Source organism: Chelonoidis abingdonii, chromosome 1 (assembly GCF_003597395.2).
Source record: "Chelonoidis abingdonii isolate Lonesome George chromosome 1, CheloAbing_2.0, whole genome shotgun sequence".
NCBI classification, from domain to species: Eukaryota; Metazoa; Chordata; order Testudines; family Testudinidae; genus Chelonoidis; species Chelonoidis abingdonii.
In genome coordinates this window covers 230,213,300-230,230,487 of record NC_133769.1, presented here as the reverse complement: position 1 = coordinate 230,230,487, position 17,188 = coordinate 230,213,300, and the positions used below count along the sequence as shown (strand labels likewise).

General features: G+C 43.1%; 1 protein-coding gene and 1 long non-coding RNA gene across 10 annotated transcripts in view; one reads left to right on the top strand and one right to left on the bottom strand.

The window, feature by feature from the left end:
* LOC116815237 (uncharacterized) overlaps positions 1 to 2,589 on the bottom strand; it is a 57,908-nt gene extending 55,319 nt beyond the window's left edge. The window contains exon 1 of the long non-coding RNA XR_012654766.1: positions 1,633 to 2,589. This is a non-coding gene — a long non-coding RNA (uncharacterized LOC116815237). The remainder of the gene's footprint in view (positions 1 to 1,632) is intronic.
* Positions 2,590 to 3,397: 808 nt separating this feature from the next.
* Positions 3,398 to 17,188, top strand: part of BEND2 (BEN domain containing 2) — a 36,240-nt gene continuing 22,449 nt past the window's right edge. For 2 of the 9 annotated variants that reach the window (XM_032763390.2, XM_032763389.2), the window contains exons 1-2: positions 3,398 to 3,729; positions 11,482 to 11,643. In XM_032763390.2, the coding sequence (XP_032619281.1) occupies positions 3,441 to 3,729; positions 11,482 to 11,643 (451 nt within the window). In that variant the 5' untranslated portion in view covers positions 3,398 to 3,440. Of the gene's footprint in view, positions 3,730 to 3,976; positions 4,181 to 5,428; positions 5,467 to 7,013; positions 7,086 to 11,481; positions 11,644 to 13,537; positions 13,668 to 17,188 lie in introns of those variants that run through there. The other 7 variants (XM_075060210.1, XM_032763395.2, XM_032763396.2 and 4 more) reach the window with 7 other exon arrangements.

Below are 17,188 nucleotides of genomic sequence, written 5' to 3'. Positions count from 1 at the left end.
AATCCCCCCTCCCCCCCCCCCGAAGCTGCCCTCTGATTGGCTGCCTCTCTCCCCAGAGCAACATTCTGTGCTTCTGCATCACAGCTGCAGCAGGTGCCTGTGCCAGGGCAGGATTACCCACTTCAGCCTCTTCCATAGTGATGATGAAGAAAAGGTGGCAGCACTGCTTACTGTGAGCATTATAGAAAAAAAAATTAAGTATTTTATATCATTCTTCTCCTCAGTCACAAATAGATAATTAGTTTGATGCTACAGCAAGGCCAGTTTGGTTTTCCCAACTGGCTCTTCCTATCATCTGGTAACAGACAGAAATAGATCTAAAAGAAAGAGAGAGGGCTGCTTTTATACTCTTCAAGTTCCTCCGGAGCAGGCTACTGTAATGTTGTCTCTCTCTGATCCTGTTACAGCTGGATGATATCTTCCTAGAGCATGCTAAATCTTTAGGTGAGAAAGTGATCCACTTACAAATGATCTGTGATAAGCTTAAGAATGTCTATCTGAAAATGAACAAAGAATATGAACTGATTAAAAAAAACAGGTAATCCACACTGTTTATTTGAGAAGTGAGGGAGACATTTCACTAAACAAAACAAAACAAAAAAAAACCCAACCCATCACCAAAAAGACACACATCACACTTCAAGAGTTGCAACAGGTTTTCAAAGGTTCTCATTATGGCAATTTCACTATTTACCAACATAACAAAATAATTGAGTAAGTGAGAAAAGACTTTATCCATAACAGTACAATTAGGCATTTCAAGAGTCATGTAAAGCTCTTACAACTAGTTATTGCCTGTCTCAAAATTATTTTCCTACTCATAAGTGTAAGAATGTAATGTTCGGCCCACAAATGAGGACTTGGACATGATGGCATATTACAGTGTAAGTGTAAATTCGACAGACAGAAATTGTGCCACCACAAAGGAAGTGTTACTTAAATCTACTTAATGTAGTGACCCTTTTCCATCTTTATATTAGAAAATCTGGGGTTATAAAAGATCTTACTTTATAAATGGTTCTTAAACTCAAGAATCCTGATGGATAGTTAGCTAGGTTGATGAAAAAATATCTCAGTGTTACACAAAGATGCAGGTAACAACATGGTAATGCTTTGTTCTGTTGACCATGGTGGGAAAGAGAGGAGAGAGTGAAAAGACTGGGACTGCTTAGTTTAATGACAGAAATAAGAGGGATGTGATAGTTACATAAAAAAATGACTAACACAGAGAAGACAATCACACACACCTATTTACTTTTGTAACACAGAACAAAGGCACGTTAAATGGAACTGAAAGGCAATACATTTCAAACTAAGAGTCTGGGACACAAACCCTCATTCTTCAGGGCATAAAATTAAGTATTGGGAGAATTTTTTCCCTATTTACAAGTCTATATGTGGTTTCTTCTTCTGAACTATCTGGTACTGACCACTGTCAGACAGAATACTAGATTATTATTACTTATATTACAGTAGTGTTTATGACTAAGGCTGCTCACACTAAATTTGCCTGTTTTCATGGTTTAAAGTTTGACATGTCACTCATACTCCCTTTGTGTCTCCTCTATTTTTAACTTCAGCATGCTGCTATTCCTTCCTTCCTCCTCTCCACCTTTATCTCGCCAGTCTTACCTCACTCATTTCTACTGTCCCTGGGTCTCTCCATTCCTTCACACTGGTCCCATCTCTTTGCCACACCCCTCTTGTCAGGGAGGTTCGGAGGGAAGGGCTTGCTCATACATGAAATGCAGAGACTGGAAGCAAGGCTGAGAGCTGAACAGGGTGAGTTTGTAGGTGTCAGTCTCCAAAGGGTTATATGCAATGGTGTTGTAGCCCTTTTGGTCACAGGATATTAGAGACAAAGTAGGTGAAGCACAATATGTTTTACTGGACCAACTTCTGTTGGTGAGTGAGACAAGCTTTTGAGCGACACAGAGCGCTTCTTCAGGCCTGGAAAATGCATTGTCACAGCTCTCTCTGCTCGCCTCTCTCATCGACAGAAGTTGGTCCAATAAGCGAGATTTTCCCTAGCCCACCTTGTCTCTCCAACATCCTAAGGGTGACAGCTTTGTGCCTATCCCTCCCACCTTCTCCCCCAGCAAAATCAGGCACCAGACACTCCCATGGGAACTGTGAGCACACTAGGGTTGCCAGGCGTCCAGTTTTCAACCAGAACACCTGGTTAAAAAGGAACCCTAGCGGCTCCTTAAAGATCTGGTTGGCAGGGCTCTGTGCGACTCTCCAGAAGCGGTGACAAGTCCCTCAATGCCTAGGCATGGCCTGGGGGACTGCATGCACTGCCCCCACAGCTCCCATTGGCCAGGAGCCACAGCCAATGAAAGCGGTGCCTGCAGGTGGAGGCAGCACACCAAGTCCCCTGGCCACCCCTCCACCGGGCACTTGTTGCCACTTCTGGTGAGCTGACCAAGGCCCATGGCCCACACCCCTTCCCGCACCATGGCCTCAGCCCTGAGCCCCCTCCTGCACCCAAACTTCCTCCTGGAGCCTGAATCCTCTTCTGCAGCCCAAACCCATCATCCCCAGTCCCACGCCAGAGCCTGACCCCTCCCCCCCACCTTGGAACCCTCTCCCTCTGTACTCCAAATCCCTCATCCCCAGCCCCATCTCAGAACCCTTACCCCCCACACCCAGAGCCCCCTCACACAGCCTGAACCCCTTTGTTCTGGCCACACCCCAGCCTAGAACCTGTACCCTCTCCTGCACCACAATCCCCTTCCCCACACCAGTGACAATGAGTGAGTGAGAGTGCCGGAGAGGAAGCAACAGTGGGAGGAGGGCTCAGAGAAGTGGTGGGACAAGGGTGATTGGTTTTGTGGAGTTATAAAGATGGCAACCCTAGAATCTCACCAGGGTTCCAGGGCCCACTGGGGTCCATGAACAGGTTTCAGAGGGCTCACCAAGAAGAGCTGGCATTAGACCGAAAGCCGAAGCCCCACTGCATGAACAGCTTAGCTTTGTTGGGGTCCCAGGTAACTGCCTGGCTTGCTACCCCTTAACATCAGGCATGAGTTTTATATGCAGAAAACCACTTGCTGTGACACAAGCTGACTGTGGAGTTGTTATGGCCTGTTGGCGGGGGAGACTCAGAAAGGAGGTTGCCAACCCCTGCTGCAGCATTCAGCGCTCCTGTCAGTGCTTGGGTCCAGCTTGCCAGGGAGAACACAAGCCCCTTGGTGTCAGACACAGACAGATCAGAGAGCAGTGGCCTAAAACGATTGTTCTTCACCAGGTAGCCCTAACCATGCAGGGGGACACGTGCAGCGCCCCGTCCCATTTCACTGGCCCGACGTCCAGACTGGGATGAGGGCGGAGACGCCGCACCCTGGGACAGACCAGACTCCCCCATCCGAGGGGAACAGCCACCGCCCCCTCGCCGGTGTGCGGGGCTGGGGAACGTCAGGCTCGGCCTCCCCACACGCATGCTACCCGCGGCGGGGAGCTACTCAGGCGGGAGATGCTGCCCCTCCCCAACTGCGGGGCTCCGGGGAGCGATGGGGCCAGGAGCCGCTGCCGGGCGGGACGCCGTTTGCCGGACGCGCCCCCGTCCCCACTGCGCAGCCGCGCGGATTCAAAACAGTTTGTTGCTCACGTCGGCGAAGACGCTTCCGTTTCCAACGCCACATTCCGGCCACACCTGCCTGCGCAGAGGCCGGCTCGCCACCCGCCCGTCCGCCCTGGACACCCCCCGCAGCGCCATGTCCGCGGAGGGTAAGTGCCTAACTGTCCCCCCTCCGCCGCCGCCGCCCGCGTGCAGGAAACGTTCCCCCGTCGTTCCTAACGGCCGGACCCAAACGTTCTTTGCGGAGCCGGCCAAGCCACACCCACAATACCCCACCCTATTGGCTGGTTCCGACCAACCTTGCTGTTGCTATTGGTCCTCCCGGCTGCTCGTCGCCAGCGGCGTCATTGGCCGAGCGGCGGAGGGGGCTTTGAGGGAGGGGGCGCTCGATGGGGGGCGGTGGTCTCTTGCCTTGAGGGGTTGGGAGGAGGCGTCCTCGCGCTTTGTCTGTGGCGCGAGGCGGCTCCGAGCCGCGTGTGGGGGGTAGGAACAGGACGGGAGGTGCCGCCCCCCGCGATGTGGGAGTTGGGGGAGGGGAGTTAAACAGGACCAGAATGCCGCCCCTGCCCCCGCCGCAGCAGGGAGTGACCGGGCCAGGAGGTAATAGGGTAGAACAGACTCATAGACTGTCAGGGCTGGAAGGGCGCTCAGGAGTCACTTAGTCCAACCCCCTGCTTAAAGCAGGACCAATCCCCAGACTGATTTGCCCCCCAGATTTTTAAATGGCCCCCTCATTCACCCATGAAAGCTTATGCTCCAGTACCTCTGTAAGGTGCCACAGGGCTCTGTGTTGCTTTTTGCAGATCCAGACTAAAGCAGCTACCCCTTCTGATCCTTAGGGCTTGAACTCACAAGGGTGGGTTTAGCAAGCGAATAGAGGTGCAGTTTACCTTCTCCCTCCCCGGTGTGTGGGCTTTAGAGGGGAGTCATTATCCCCTCCAGTTCTGGGGGAGAGGACTCAGACAGGAGGTGCTGTTCTCTCCACCCATAGGCTGCTTTAATGCTGGTATTGCTTCTCTTTTGAGGAGTAACTAGATTTGCCACCTTAACTTTCTTCCAACGTAATTTTTTTTAACGCAATCTCGAGTGGTTGCAGATCTGACTCTACCCCATTATCTCTGTCTGCTGCTTCTGCCCCACTTGAATGTCCCCCTCTTCCCTTTGCCCCTTCGCACCCTTTGTGTTAGTCAGGTGGCTTCCTTCTGGATGGCAACATGAGGAACCGTTGAGAGCACAGCTGGGACAGTGGGTCATCCTGTTCTCTGTTTTTGTGCCCAGTGACCCCTGGTCAGCTAGGAGGAACAGTTACAAAAAAAGTGAAGTCCTGTTCAGTCCCAGGCTGGAATATGGCCAGTACCCATGGGATCGTTGGAGAATTTAGTTGCTAAACTCTCAAGTCTGTACTGAGTATGTGCACACTATGATTTTTCAAAGGCATGTAACTTGGCCAACTTTGTGCAGATTTTCTCAGGGGCAGTAAAAAGGCAAATTCCTGTTGTAAGAGAAGCCCCGTTCTGAATTTCAAGACCCTTTTTCAAAGCATGTTGGGGGCTGCACCTTCTTAAACAGCTGCAAGAAAGTTTTAACAAGCGCAAAACATATTTTTTCCCCATAAACTCATTTTAAGAAATGGCTGAACTGTTTTTACTGAAATGTTCTCAAAAAATTAAGCAAGAGGCAGATACCATGGAAAATTTCCATGCAAATGTTTGAATTTAGCAAAATTATAAGCAACTAAAACAGGATCGTCTAGTGGGACATGATAGGAAATGGAAAGTTTCAGTTTGTAGAGTCTTTCTATAGCAGTTCTCACGGGGGATCCCCAGGCAGCTCTGGAGCAGGCTGTGTTGGGAATATTGCTCTTTTTTATTGTGGAAAAACTCTTTGTAAGTAATCTTCAAACCCTTTATTTTTGTGTGTATTTTGCAGTGTATTTCTTGCAACAGTTCTACTGTGTTCCTCTTTCTTTCATCCATCTCACTTTTCTCCATTCTGTTTAAACTATTTTCCTATCTCTGCTTTTCATTGCTACAGTTTGGTTGGGGGTGGGTTAATTTTTACAAACAAACAAACAAAAAATGTCTGTTGGGCTATGAGAGACCCAAAGCTAAATAACAGCGTTTCAGACAAGACTATTGGAGCTTTCAAGTAACCATTTAAAAAAAAAAAAAGTTGCTCTGTAGGTTATTGGAAGTACACCATGCTCCTAACAGGAGAATCAGAAAATAGATCCTGAGCCTGTAAGCAATGTAGGCATCATCCTGCAATCATGACTAAGAAAAGAAGAGTGCCTTCTGCAACAGTAGCCCTAAATTCAGTGAAGAATGACTGCTTGTCATATGACTGTAATCATGTGACTAGGACCAGGAAATAGATATCTTGCCAGCAATCTTGTATGTCAGAATCTTAATATACCATGCATCTTTTGGTTTAATAAATAGCTTGATTGGTATTGTTTGCTTGCAGAGAGTGCCATATCCATGTGTCCTCAGCCAAAAGGACAAGATGGTCTGATACAAAACCTATGAGTATAGGGAAAAGTTGAAAGAAATCAAGGAAGAGCTCCACATTAAAAATTGTTTCCTAATGAAGGAGTCATGCAAGTCCGTGTATGTGTGTGAGAGAAACCCACCTTATCAAATAATGCTTTTGTTTTTGTGAAGCCACAGTTCTGTTTCTTACGAAAACATGTATTCCTGATAATTTCAGAGCAAGCCATATGTCAAACAGGTTCCAACACGTTTATATACTGATTTTTTCAGAACACAGGCATTCTATATTCCAAAAAATAACTACATCCATATGCTGTACACTTTGTAATTCACACTGGCATGTCATCAGAAGGTGAAAGTGAATGGGAAAATGTTATTTAACCAGTGCCAACTGATGGTGCAAGCAGAGCAAAGTGCTTTGGGAAGCACTCCTAGCAGGTGAAAATGAACTAGGAAAGCGACATAATAGTCAGCAAGCCATCTGCTCAGTTGAAACCAGGCTCTGTAAGAGTTTGTGTTCAAATGTCACTACTAACAGTAGTAATTTTTGACAGCAGTATTTTTGATTTTGCTAGATATAGACTATATAGCTTAAGATATTAAAATTTTTGAAGCATCTAACTGATACAGTCAGATGTCAAACAGTTTTATCTCTATATAAGTCACCATGAAGCAGTTGCCCTACATTTTTAAATGCTTTTAACTTTCGTGCAGGGACTCTGATGGTTCTGTACCAAGGCAAGTAGAGTTCTTCATAAATACTGTACTGAAAAATGCTCAAATAACTACGAATAATGACCATAAAATGTTAAATTAAAGAAACAAAACTGACAAAAACTTGGGACAGAATGTCCTAATCAGTGGTTAGGTCTGCTCTGTCTGTAATAATCTTCTTGTGCTCTGAATGTACAAAGTATGAGGTGCATTTGTATATCCTATAGGGTCATACAGCATATAGTATCCTGCTGCTTTACTGAAAATAACTGGCCATCTTCTAAACAGCATAACCCAGGGTAGGTATTGATTCTGAGCAAGAAAAGAATTAAATGACTGAAGCTTTCTTTGGACATACATTTACTCTTTATTAAATTTCCAGGCAGAACTTTGTTAGCCTATTGATTCATTGGAATGACTAGTTAAATGATTTAAAGAAGTAGCACTAAATATATTTACTTTATTACTGTAATACTTAATTTATGACTCAGCAAAGCACCAGTATGTGTTTTTTTTTCATTTTACAATGAAAGTAATTTTTCCCTTGAGAAGGTGCAACTCAAAACCTGAAGAATGTTTGACACTATTTTTCTTAATTATGATTTTTTTGTTTCCGTGAGACAGTTACTGGAAACCTACAAATATCTCTGTTAAAAAAATTTTTTTTTGATCACTTGATGCTTATCTGTTCTGTTCATTCCCTCTGAAGCACATAGCATTGGCCACTGAGCTAGATGGATCATTGCTCTGACCCAGTATGATCGTTCTATGTTGATTGTGGAGTTAGGTAATTTAGTCAGTTAATGCTCTAGCCATTGCTCCCAGGAACTTGGACTAAAATCTTAGTTTGCATCACACATTAAAAAGATTTTGGTGGCTTAATTCTAGTTTCTGTGAGGGGCATGTTACATGGCATTTGTCTGTTGTGTGCTATTGATTTCTCATTTTTAAGAGCACCAAAAAGAGAACAAACATTTATAAAGAGAAGTTGTTTTTATAGATACTGCTTTGAGTAAATATATATCTGAAATGTTCTTTTGTACTAAGGGTTTGAAGGCATGGATATTTTAACCTGAATAGATGAAACATTTTTGTTTTAGACTATATGACCGTGGTACTTAAGAGTGGAAGTGATCTATTAAATTATGAGATTCATTTCTTCTGCTGGTGTAGGAAAGTGTGCCCCGATAGAGGGCATATCCAGTATTTAACTAATACTACGCTTTACTTTTTAAAAACTCTCTAGTATTAAATGACATTGGCATTTAATCAAGTCTATATCCATATATGCATTTTACACCACAAGCCTAAATTAAAAGTGGTACTGATTTTCTGAATCCTCAGCTTCTTTTCCCCCCTCTAACAACTGCTAGTAGTACGTTACCCAATTGCTAGGTCTCTTCCATTGCTCATGAACTCCATGGGCCACCAGTCTTACCATTAGATCTTTGCTGTTATCAGTAAGGATTTCTCAGCGAGCATTTCATTCCTGTTAAGCATTCATGGTTTAAATAACAGATCAGGAGTGTTAATGACACATTGAGTTTGTTTTTTATTAAGCATCTCAAAGAATGCCAAAAACAATAGAAATAGTAATTCCCTCTAAAATTGCAAAGGGGTTTGTTCCTTTATCAATTTGTCCCTTTGAACTAAAACTGCTGTGGTCAGCTAAATGGACACTAAGGGCATGGCTACACTTACATTTTTGCAGCGCTGGTAGTTACAGCTGTGGTCGTACAGCTGTGGAGGGCCAGCGCTGCAGTGTGTCCACACTGACAGCGACCAGTGCTGCAGTGTGGCCACATTTGCAGCATTTTGAGCGCTGTTGGGAGTGGGCATTGGGGCAGCTATCCAGCGTTCAAGTGGCTGCAAACGTGCTTTTCAAAAGAAGGGGTGGTGGTGGGAGTGTGACAGGAGCTTGCAGGAGACAGAGAGAGTGTATTTTGGAGCAGACACTGTGACAGCTCCTGCCTTGCAAGTTCAAAAGAGGGGGGTGGGTGGAGTGTGACAGGTGAGCGTTGGGAGACAGAGTGGATTTTTGGAGCAGACACTGTGTGACAGCTCCTCGCCCTTGCAAATTCTGGCCATTTCCCCACCCTCTCTCAATCACCTTAAATGTAAAAAGGCTTCAGCCAGATAAGCAGTTTCTCGACGGACTCCCTCCCTTCCCCCCCCCCCCCCCGTGCTGTTTGTCTCCTCAAGCAAACAGCTGTGAACATTCCAAAGCCTCAGCTCGCTCGCTTCGCTTTGCTCAGCAAAGAGCAGCTGTGTTTGTTTTTTAGATAAGTAGCTCCGGGGAGTACCTTCCGGTTTGTTGTATATAGGAATTGTGGGATACCTCCTAATACCCTGGAGGCCAATAACAGTGCTGGTGAGTGTCCACACCTGATGAGCAGCGCTGCATCAACAGCGCTGGATTCGCTACACCCGTAGCAGACCAGGTGTACAGCCAGCGCTGCAGACAGGGAGTTGCAGCACTGGCTGAGCTCTGTAAGTGTGGACACCTGGTAAGTTGCAGCGCTGTAACCCCCTCACCAGCGCTGCAACTTGCAAGTGTAGCCAAGCCCTTAGTAAAAATAGTGAGATTATAGTGGCAGACTGTACTGAATATTCAAAATACACTTCCTTTTTCTGTAAATACTTGTCATTGTTTTAGGTTCCTCATAACTGAGTGGTTCAGATATCTCACTGAATGCTGCATTTTACTGCCACTTTCCAGCAAAAAGTCCAAATTGTTGACAGGATTTGAGAGACAGGAAGGGCTTAGCTGCAGATGTCTGCAAACTTCCACAGCTGTTTGTTTTAAATAAGTCGGTTTATTGAGAAAGATGTATGTCTATATTATTTCATATGAAACTTTTTAACACAAAATTCAAATAAATAAAATATTTCTTAAAACAACTGTGAAAGTTTCCAGCATCTCTTAGGCATCTGTGTGCTGAGGAGTAATTATTTTGTTGGCATCAACAGACAAGCAAGATAGCAACTTCTTGTTTGTTTTGTAATTTTACAAGTTTTAAAATAAACTGTAGTTTATGGCTATATCACTTAGATCAAACTTACCTGTCTAAGCTGCAGACAATTCATTATTTTATATATCAGGGGTGGCCAAACTTACTGGCCTGCCAAGCCGCATACAACAGTATTCAGAACTCTGAGAGCCGTGGTACAGTTGCCAGGAGTTGGGGTTTCAGCACCTTTGGAGGCACCTGCCAGGGCTCGGGGTTTCAGCCCTGCTCCTGCTGAAGCCCCGAGCCCCAGCAGGTGCACTCTGTGAGTTTGAAGCCCTGAGATCCCCCACCACTGCAAGGCAGAGGTCCTAAGCTTGTGCCCCCGCCCCCCAAGCTGGTAGGTGGAGAATGGGTGTGTGTGGAAGGGGCTTTGTGAGCTACACTTTAGCTATAAAAGAGCCACATGTGGCTTGGAACCACAGTTTGGCCACCCATTTGTGTGTGTATATATATATAGATAAATTAATAACAACACACACGTATTATATATATGCAATGCCCCAACTCAGCCAGCCAGCAGCTTAAGCAAGTGCCTAATTTAAGCATAGCTGTAATCCCATTGATTCTTTTCGTATTACTCATGTGCTTAAGTACCTCTCTGAAAGGACCTTTAACATGCTGAGTCAATGTGTCATAATGCGATAGTGCACAAACACTGCTATAATAGGATCTGGTCTTGCCTGAATGAATAGGCTCAAACTCTGTTATTGAAGAGCTTTTTAAAGACCTGATGGGAAAAGGCTCTCTATCCCATTTTTGGTCTGATCAGAAAACTGAGTGTGTGGGAATAATTGAATAGCTGCAAAGAGGAAAGGTAGCAGATTCATACCCAGAGCACCGTCCATGTTATGCACTGAATCAGGTAGGGGTCCTGTGGAAAAACAGCATGTGGCTAAAGATAGTATCATAATACATATGCACCAGGAGGCTGAGTTATAGTTGCACAGGGAACCTGAATTCTGACTCTTCCTAATTTTTCAACGCTTGACGTTATAGTCTTGTTGTTCCTTTAACATAGGTATATTGCATGTAATTTTTTTTAAAGTATTTCCTCAAAATAAAGGAAATACCAGACGTAACTGCAGTGCAAACATTCTGAACCCAGAGCATTTACTGTGGTTGTGTCAACATTTGGCACGTTACAGTTAAGACTGTAAGCATTTCGGGACAGGACCTTTGGCTTTCTGTATGTTGGCAGTGTCTCTCATATTGGGATCTCATTCCTGTTTGGGCTCAAATGCTACCATAATATAACAACTAAGTATGGAATTATGAACTAATCTACTTTGATAGTATTAAGCCTAGCTTTTTGCAATTATATTTTTTCAATGGTTCTCCAATTTCAGTGCCATTGAGTATTTAAACATAAAGGGTGAGATTTTCACAAGTGCTCACAGGGCCTAATAGTTCCTAGTCTGTAGAAACAGGCCGATGCTAAGTGATTTTTAAAATCTCATCCAACCTGCTTTGTAACCTTCTCCCTTGTTAATATCACTTAGAATCACAGTGCATGTCTTGGAAGATGATTTAAATCTTAAACACTCCAATTTCAGTTTAATTCCAGCTAAGCTATTGTACAGTTCAAATAAGTGGGTAATACTAGGTGTGGTAAATTTGCTACTGCCATTAGAATGGTATACAGAATGGTGTCCAGACTTCTCTTTCTTTCTGTACATGCTTTTAGATTATGTTTCTGTGAGAGTTGAGGATGATGTTGAAGCTGTGATAATTGAAAATTCTGAAATGGAAGATGCAGAAAATGGACTGTCCGCACAAGACTGCGTGTCAGTGGAACAAAATGCTCAAGTAAACAGTGATGATCACTACATGACTCAACTTGCATATGGTAAATACACTTAATTTCTTCCGAGAGTTAATGCCCATGGCCCATCCTTCTGGCAGACTGCTCAGTGATTGTATCTTTAACACTATATTCCCCATTACTTTTTCTGTTGTATATGTGTCTCTAAAACCTTAAACAAGCTACTTATTAATAGCTAATAGTTTTGATAGTATAGTTTAAAACGAGTAATTTTAGAATCTGTTTCCTCTTAAGGATCTTCCCTGTTAGCGGTGATCTCAATAATAAGGTTTAAGAATTGTTTTTCTTACATATACATAGGAATTCATTATTTCAAATAGAATCCGTTGTAGGAAGATTAGTGTGTAATTTAGAGGGGGAAAAACAAGACCAGAGAATCCTGGCTGCCCAGTAGGTGTGGCATTTAGCTAAATTAATTGGGATACAGTGAAAATTCTTTTATGCACTATTCTAGTAAAGTGGTCATTTAAGTTGGGGTGTTGCCAACTGTAGATACCCTTTAATGTTTTGAACTCTAGCAGGGGGAGAATTGGGTTCTAGTCTTCAGAAACTTTGCTTGCTAACTATTAGATACAAGATGCCCATGAAGGTAGTAAGTTTAGGCAGTTACATTTGTTGAGTGTGTTCAGCAAAACATTTAAAAAAAAGCAAAATTACCACCTATGCATGGGAAATGGATGAAACAAGCATTGTATAAAAGGGTCCTAAACACAAGCAACTATTTACAGTGATTATTGTCAGGATAGCTCTTTAGTGAATCCAAGCCAGCTGCCATGTTTCATAACACGGACACTGTTGTTTTCTATTGTTTTCTGGTTGACAGTAAAGTTTACTCTTGGTTTTTGTAGATTTTCACTTGAAAACACATTGATATCCCCTCTCCCATCTTTTCCTCATCTTTCCCCAGCTATAGTGAGGGGTATTTTGTTTGGTTTTGTTTTCTAATACAGCAGAAAAACCTGCCAAGTCATCTGTTTGTAAACCAGCAGTCGCAGATGGATGTCAGCCCAAGTCTTGGAGGATAATTTAACTGGTATTTCAGAATCAGCAGAAGAAGCATGATGATCATTTTGTGAGCCTCTTCCCCCCCAAAATGGTGGGTGGGTGTTGTTATTTTTAAATAGCAGGCAAGTAAGGAACTTTTAAAGACTGCTGTCATAGTAAGTAAGAGTTGGCAGCTATTACATTTGAGGGTGTCCAGCACTTACCATTAAAAGCCCCTGCTTTCAGTTGATAATTGTCATGTTGTCTTGAGTGGCTCACAACTGAGAGTGCCAGCTTCAGGGCAGACTGTCAAAAACAAGGGCAGAATCCCCAAACTGGTTGTATTTTCTATCATTATATTTCACCAACCCAGTAACAAGTATGAAGTCCTAAAGTACTGTAACAGTTTTAACATCTAGTCACAGACAGTTCTCTTGGGCATTCCAGTATATCTTCCATCCAGGCAAGCTGGACTATGTGATAGATGGTCACTTTTACACCAAAAATCACAGCAATATTCAGGGTTACTCCAGTCCCAAAGGACCAGTCACTTTCCTCAGGTCAGTTATATTCGGATCTCAAACCAAAGACAATGCCTGTAGCCAATCCTGTAATGAACTAACCAAAGATGTATTAATTAAGAAAAGAAATAGTTCTTTACAAAGTTAAAACAGGAAGCATACACACTCAAATTAGTTACAGTCTTAGATTTAAAAACGTAATATAAGCTTCTATAATAAGCAGCTCTGTATGTCCTTTAGGGTTCACCCAAGCTAAGCAGCATGGGGATCTCTTCCTTATATTTAGGAATCTTTGCCTCTTAGAGTCCAGACCGCATAAAAAGACCCAGTTTCTCCTTGTCAGGCATTTTTATCCCCTTCACTCCAGAATCCAAGCTGATGGGATGAGTTCATGCACACACCTTCCCTTCCTGGTGGGAGTGAGGAATGCAGTCAAGAAGGTCTCTGTCCTTTGATGCTACACAATGTCTCATTTGCCTTCATTGGGCATTCTTGTGTGCAGGACGAGCACTTTACCTTCATTAATGCTGCTTTTCCTGTTTGGTGAGTTACACAATTACAGAGGTTTACAACGCAAACACTCAATATAGCTTTATACCATGAGATACAGGTAGTGTAAGTAGGATTAATACATGTAGCATCCTACAAGCGTTCCATAAAGTCTAAACACGTTCTTATAACCCCAGTGTCTATTTCTAACTATGCTAACCCACAGGTAAGTCGGACTGGTTAAAAGCTATGCATTTGTCAGTGTTCACTGAGACCTTGGTCTGTGGCATGAGCTGGCAGCTTGTCTGTCAGCATCAAAATAACTTTTCCAGACTTACCCATTTGGACTGAAATTGTCCATGTTTTGTTCTCTGCATTAAGCTAAGCTATTTTTAATAAAGTTTAAGCAAAAGTGGTTCAGCCATTTTCAAGAATGAAGTTACTTTCTGGGAGTCCACGGGCGGTGTCCTTGGTCCCCTTCTCTTCTCGTACTGTGCCTTATCTCTGAGTAATCTCATTCACAGATTCAACTACTGTCTCCACCTGGACAACTCACAGATCTACCTCTCCACTCCAGACCTGTCTTCTGTCCAAACTAAAGTGTCCATCTGTCTGTCTCTGAACCACCTTGAAGATATCTAGCTATCAGCTCAAGTTCAACATGGCTAAACTAGAGTTCTTAATCTTTTTTCCCCTCCCCGCCATTCCTCACCACCTCCTTTCTTGATCATTGTGGACACCACCACCATCCTGCTTGTCATTCAGGCCTGTAACTTAGCTGTTATCTTCAGCTTGGACCTTTCTGTAAGTCCTCGCATCTAGGCTATGTCTAGATATTGTTGGGTTTTTTTCTGCCTAACATCTTTAAAATATGACCTTTGCTATTCCTTCACACCACTAAAACTCTCATCATCTCACTTGTCAATTAATGCAACGTCCTTCTCTCTGGCTTTGACAAATGCAGTTTTGCCCCTCTTATATCCATTCAGACTGCTGCTACAAAGAGAATTCTCCCAGTCCATCACTTTGACCACATCACTCCTATCTTCATATCCCTCCACTGGCTTCCCTTTCTTTATTGCATCAAGCATAAACTGTTGCTTGTAAATCAATAGAAGCTAGGGACTGCAGTGGGACATCAGGGCTGCCCCATTGCGGTAGGCCCTGTTTGCACTTACAAAGCCCTTCATGTCCTATCCTGTTGCTGCCTATCATCTCTCATTCACTCTCAAGATGTTGACTTCTGCCTCAGATTGACCAGTGCTGCCAGTGTCTATTGTCCACTTGTTAAATTTTCGAACAAGCATCTTTCTTCTTTCTCGCATGCTGCTCCTCATGCTTGGGAGCAGCTCCCCATAAACATCTGCAAAGCCACTTCATTGTTCTCCATCAAATCCCTTCTTAAAACTCTCTCTTGCCATGATGCCTGCAAAAAGATTGGCAATGGTTAGGCTGCTGGTGTGCTGAGACCACTGCCTATTGTGCTAATCAATATTGTCTCTCATTGTTTCCTTGTACTCCCCCATCAGTTTGTCTGTATCTATCTATCTGTCACCTGTCTTATACTTAGATTGTAAGATCATTGTGGCAGAGACTGTCTTTTTTTACAGCACCTAATTAGCACAATGGGGTCGTGGTCAGATTGGCTCCTTGGTGCTACAGTAATACAAAATAATAAACTTTAGTCAGAAATAAGTAATTCTGCTAATGTTATTGCCTCCAGCTGTTTCTTTTAAGAGCTTTTTCTTTAAAGAGTTCTGCTATTTTCAAGATTTGAGGCAGGAAGTGGAAATTTGGCAGGAGAATGACTTGGAGGCTGAGATCTGCCTTTCACTTTCCCTATGAAAATCTATGAAGATTTGCCAGAGTTCCAAGCCATTGGAAATTGCCATTTGGAGATGCTCAGTAGAATTTTCTAAAGCGTTGCTGCAAAGTTTCCAAAAATTCCATCTGTATGGACTGTCTTAATCTGGCATGTCATACCTTTTCAGTGCTTGACTTTGCAACCTTAGCATAGAATTTGTATGTAATTGTAGTGTCATTGTTTTTGATGATGTAGTTAGAGACATGACAGAACTTCCATCATACAGGAATTTCTTATGATTTGTGGGACCTCAGGTTGCAAGAGGGGAAGTAGTAAGGTCAAAATAAAGAGGTGAGAGACATTCCCACTGCCTGAGAAGTGAAATGGGTTAGGACTATGATTTGCTGAGTCAGTGCAGAACAGGAGGGGGTGGTGTGTGTGTGTTTGTGTAAGAGAGAGAGAGACAAGCAGTCTTTTGCATTGTTTGTGTTGCAAGCCACCCATACTAGTTTAAACTGTGTTTCTGGACCTTATGGGCTAGATCCCCAAGTGCCCTTAAGCAGCACTTGATGCATCTCTGAGGTGTGGACGTGGGTGACTTTACACTCTTTTCTCCGTTTCACCACCAGTCCTGTTGCAAGTTGCAAGAGCCTCATGTATATTCAAAATTATTTGTTTGTAAATCAATAGAAGCTAGGGATTGCAATGGGAGATCAGGGCCGCCCCATTGCAATAGGCCCTGTACAAATGCATAGCAAAAAGAGAGTCCTTTTCCCAAACAGCTTACAACCTAAGTATTGGTCAACACTGGTTCTCCACTTGTAGGATAATTCCCTTCTCTTCATGTGCCAGTATATTTATGCCTGTATCTGTAATTTTTACTCCATGCATCTGAAGAAGTGGGGTTTTTTACCCATGAAAGTTTATGGCCAAATAAATCTGTTAGTCTGTATCCACAAGACTAACAAAGCTAACATGGTTACACCTCTGGTAAGTATAAATAAGATGAGAGCCAGTAGGTGAAATACAAAAAAACCAACAAGGTAGCACAAGATAACAAGGGGATGATTATGCTCTATCTTGCACTGGCAGATAGTATCTCTCAAGGAGCAACGCTGCCAGCCAGGATCACATCACCTGCCAGCACCTCCTTTCTTTTTTAATTCCCTTTGTGCCTGTTCAAAGGAGACTTGAGATGGGCTGAAGATCTGGCCCCCTAACTTAGTTGTAAAGTTTAGGATAACATTTGACATATGATTCTCTTTCAAGAAGCAGTAACTTTTTTTTTCTTGTCAATCACAGGCAAACTTAATTTAGTCATGTAAAAGTTACAAAAGTATTAAAATATAAGTTGACCAATGTCAAGTATTTGTTTGCAGATGTGCAGTTTTGCTGTTAAATGTTTATCAAACAGCATCAGTTAGTTTGCTAACAGAGATAAACACACTCAAAAATTGAAGGTGATAAAAGGAGTGAATACTTAGGGAAGGGAGAGATGAAGGAAAAGCTAATACAGATAATGGTGAGTTCTGTATCGCCTTTAAATTCTAATTCACAGATTTTTGTTGTGTGGAGGTTTTTAAATGAAGAATGAGACAAGGCAAGAAGAGGCGTGGGGTAACTCAGGAGTGAAAGTCAGCAATGGAAAGTATGGCAAATGAAATGCATTTTGAGGAGGAATTGGAAGGAATGAAGTTTAAAAAATTTAATTAGAGGATAAAATGAAGTAAATTATTTGCTCATGATAGTTAGATAGTAATTAATCTTAAAC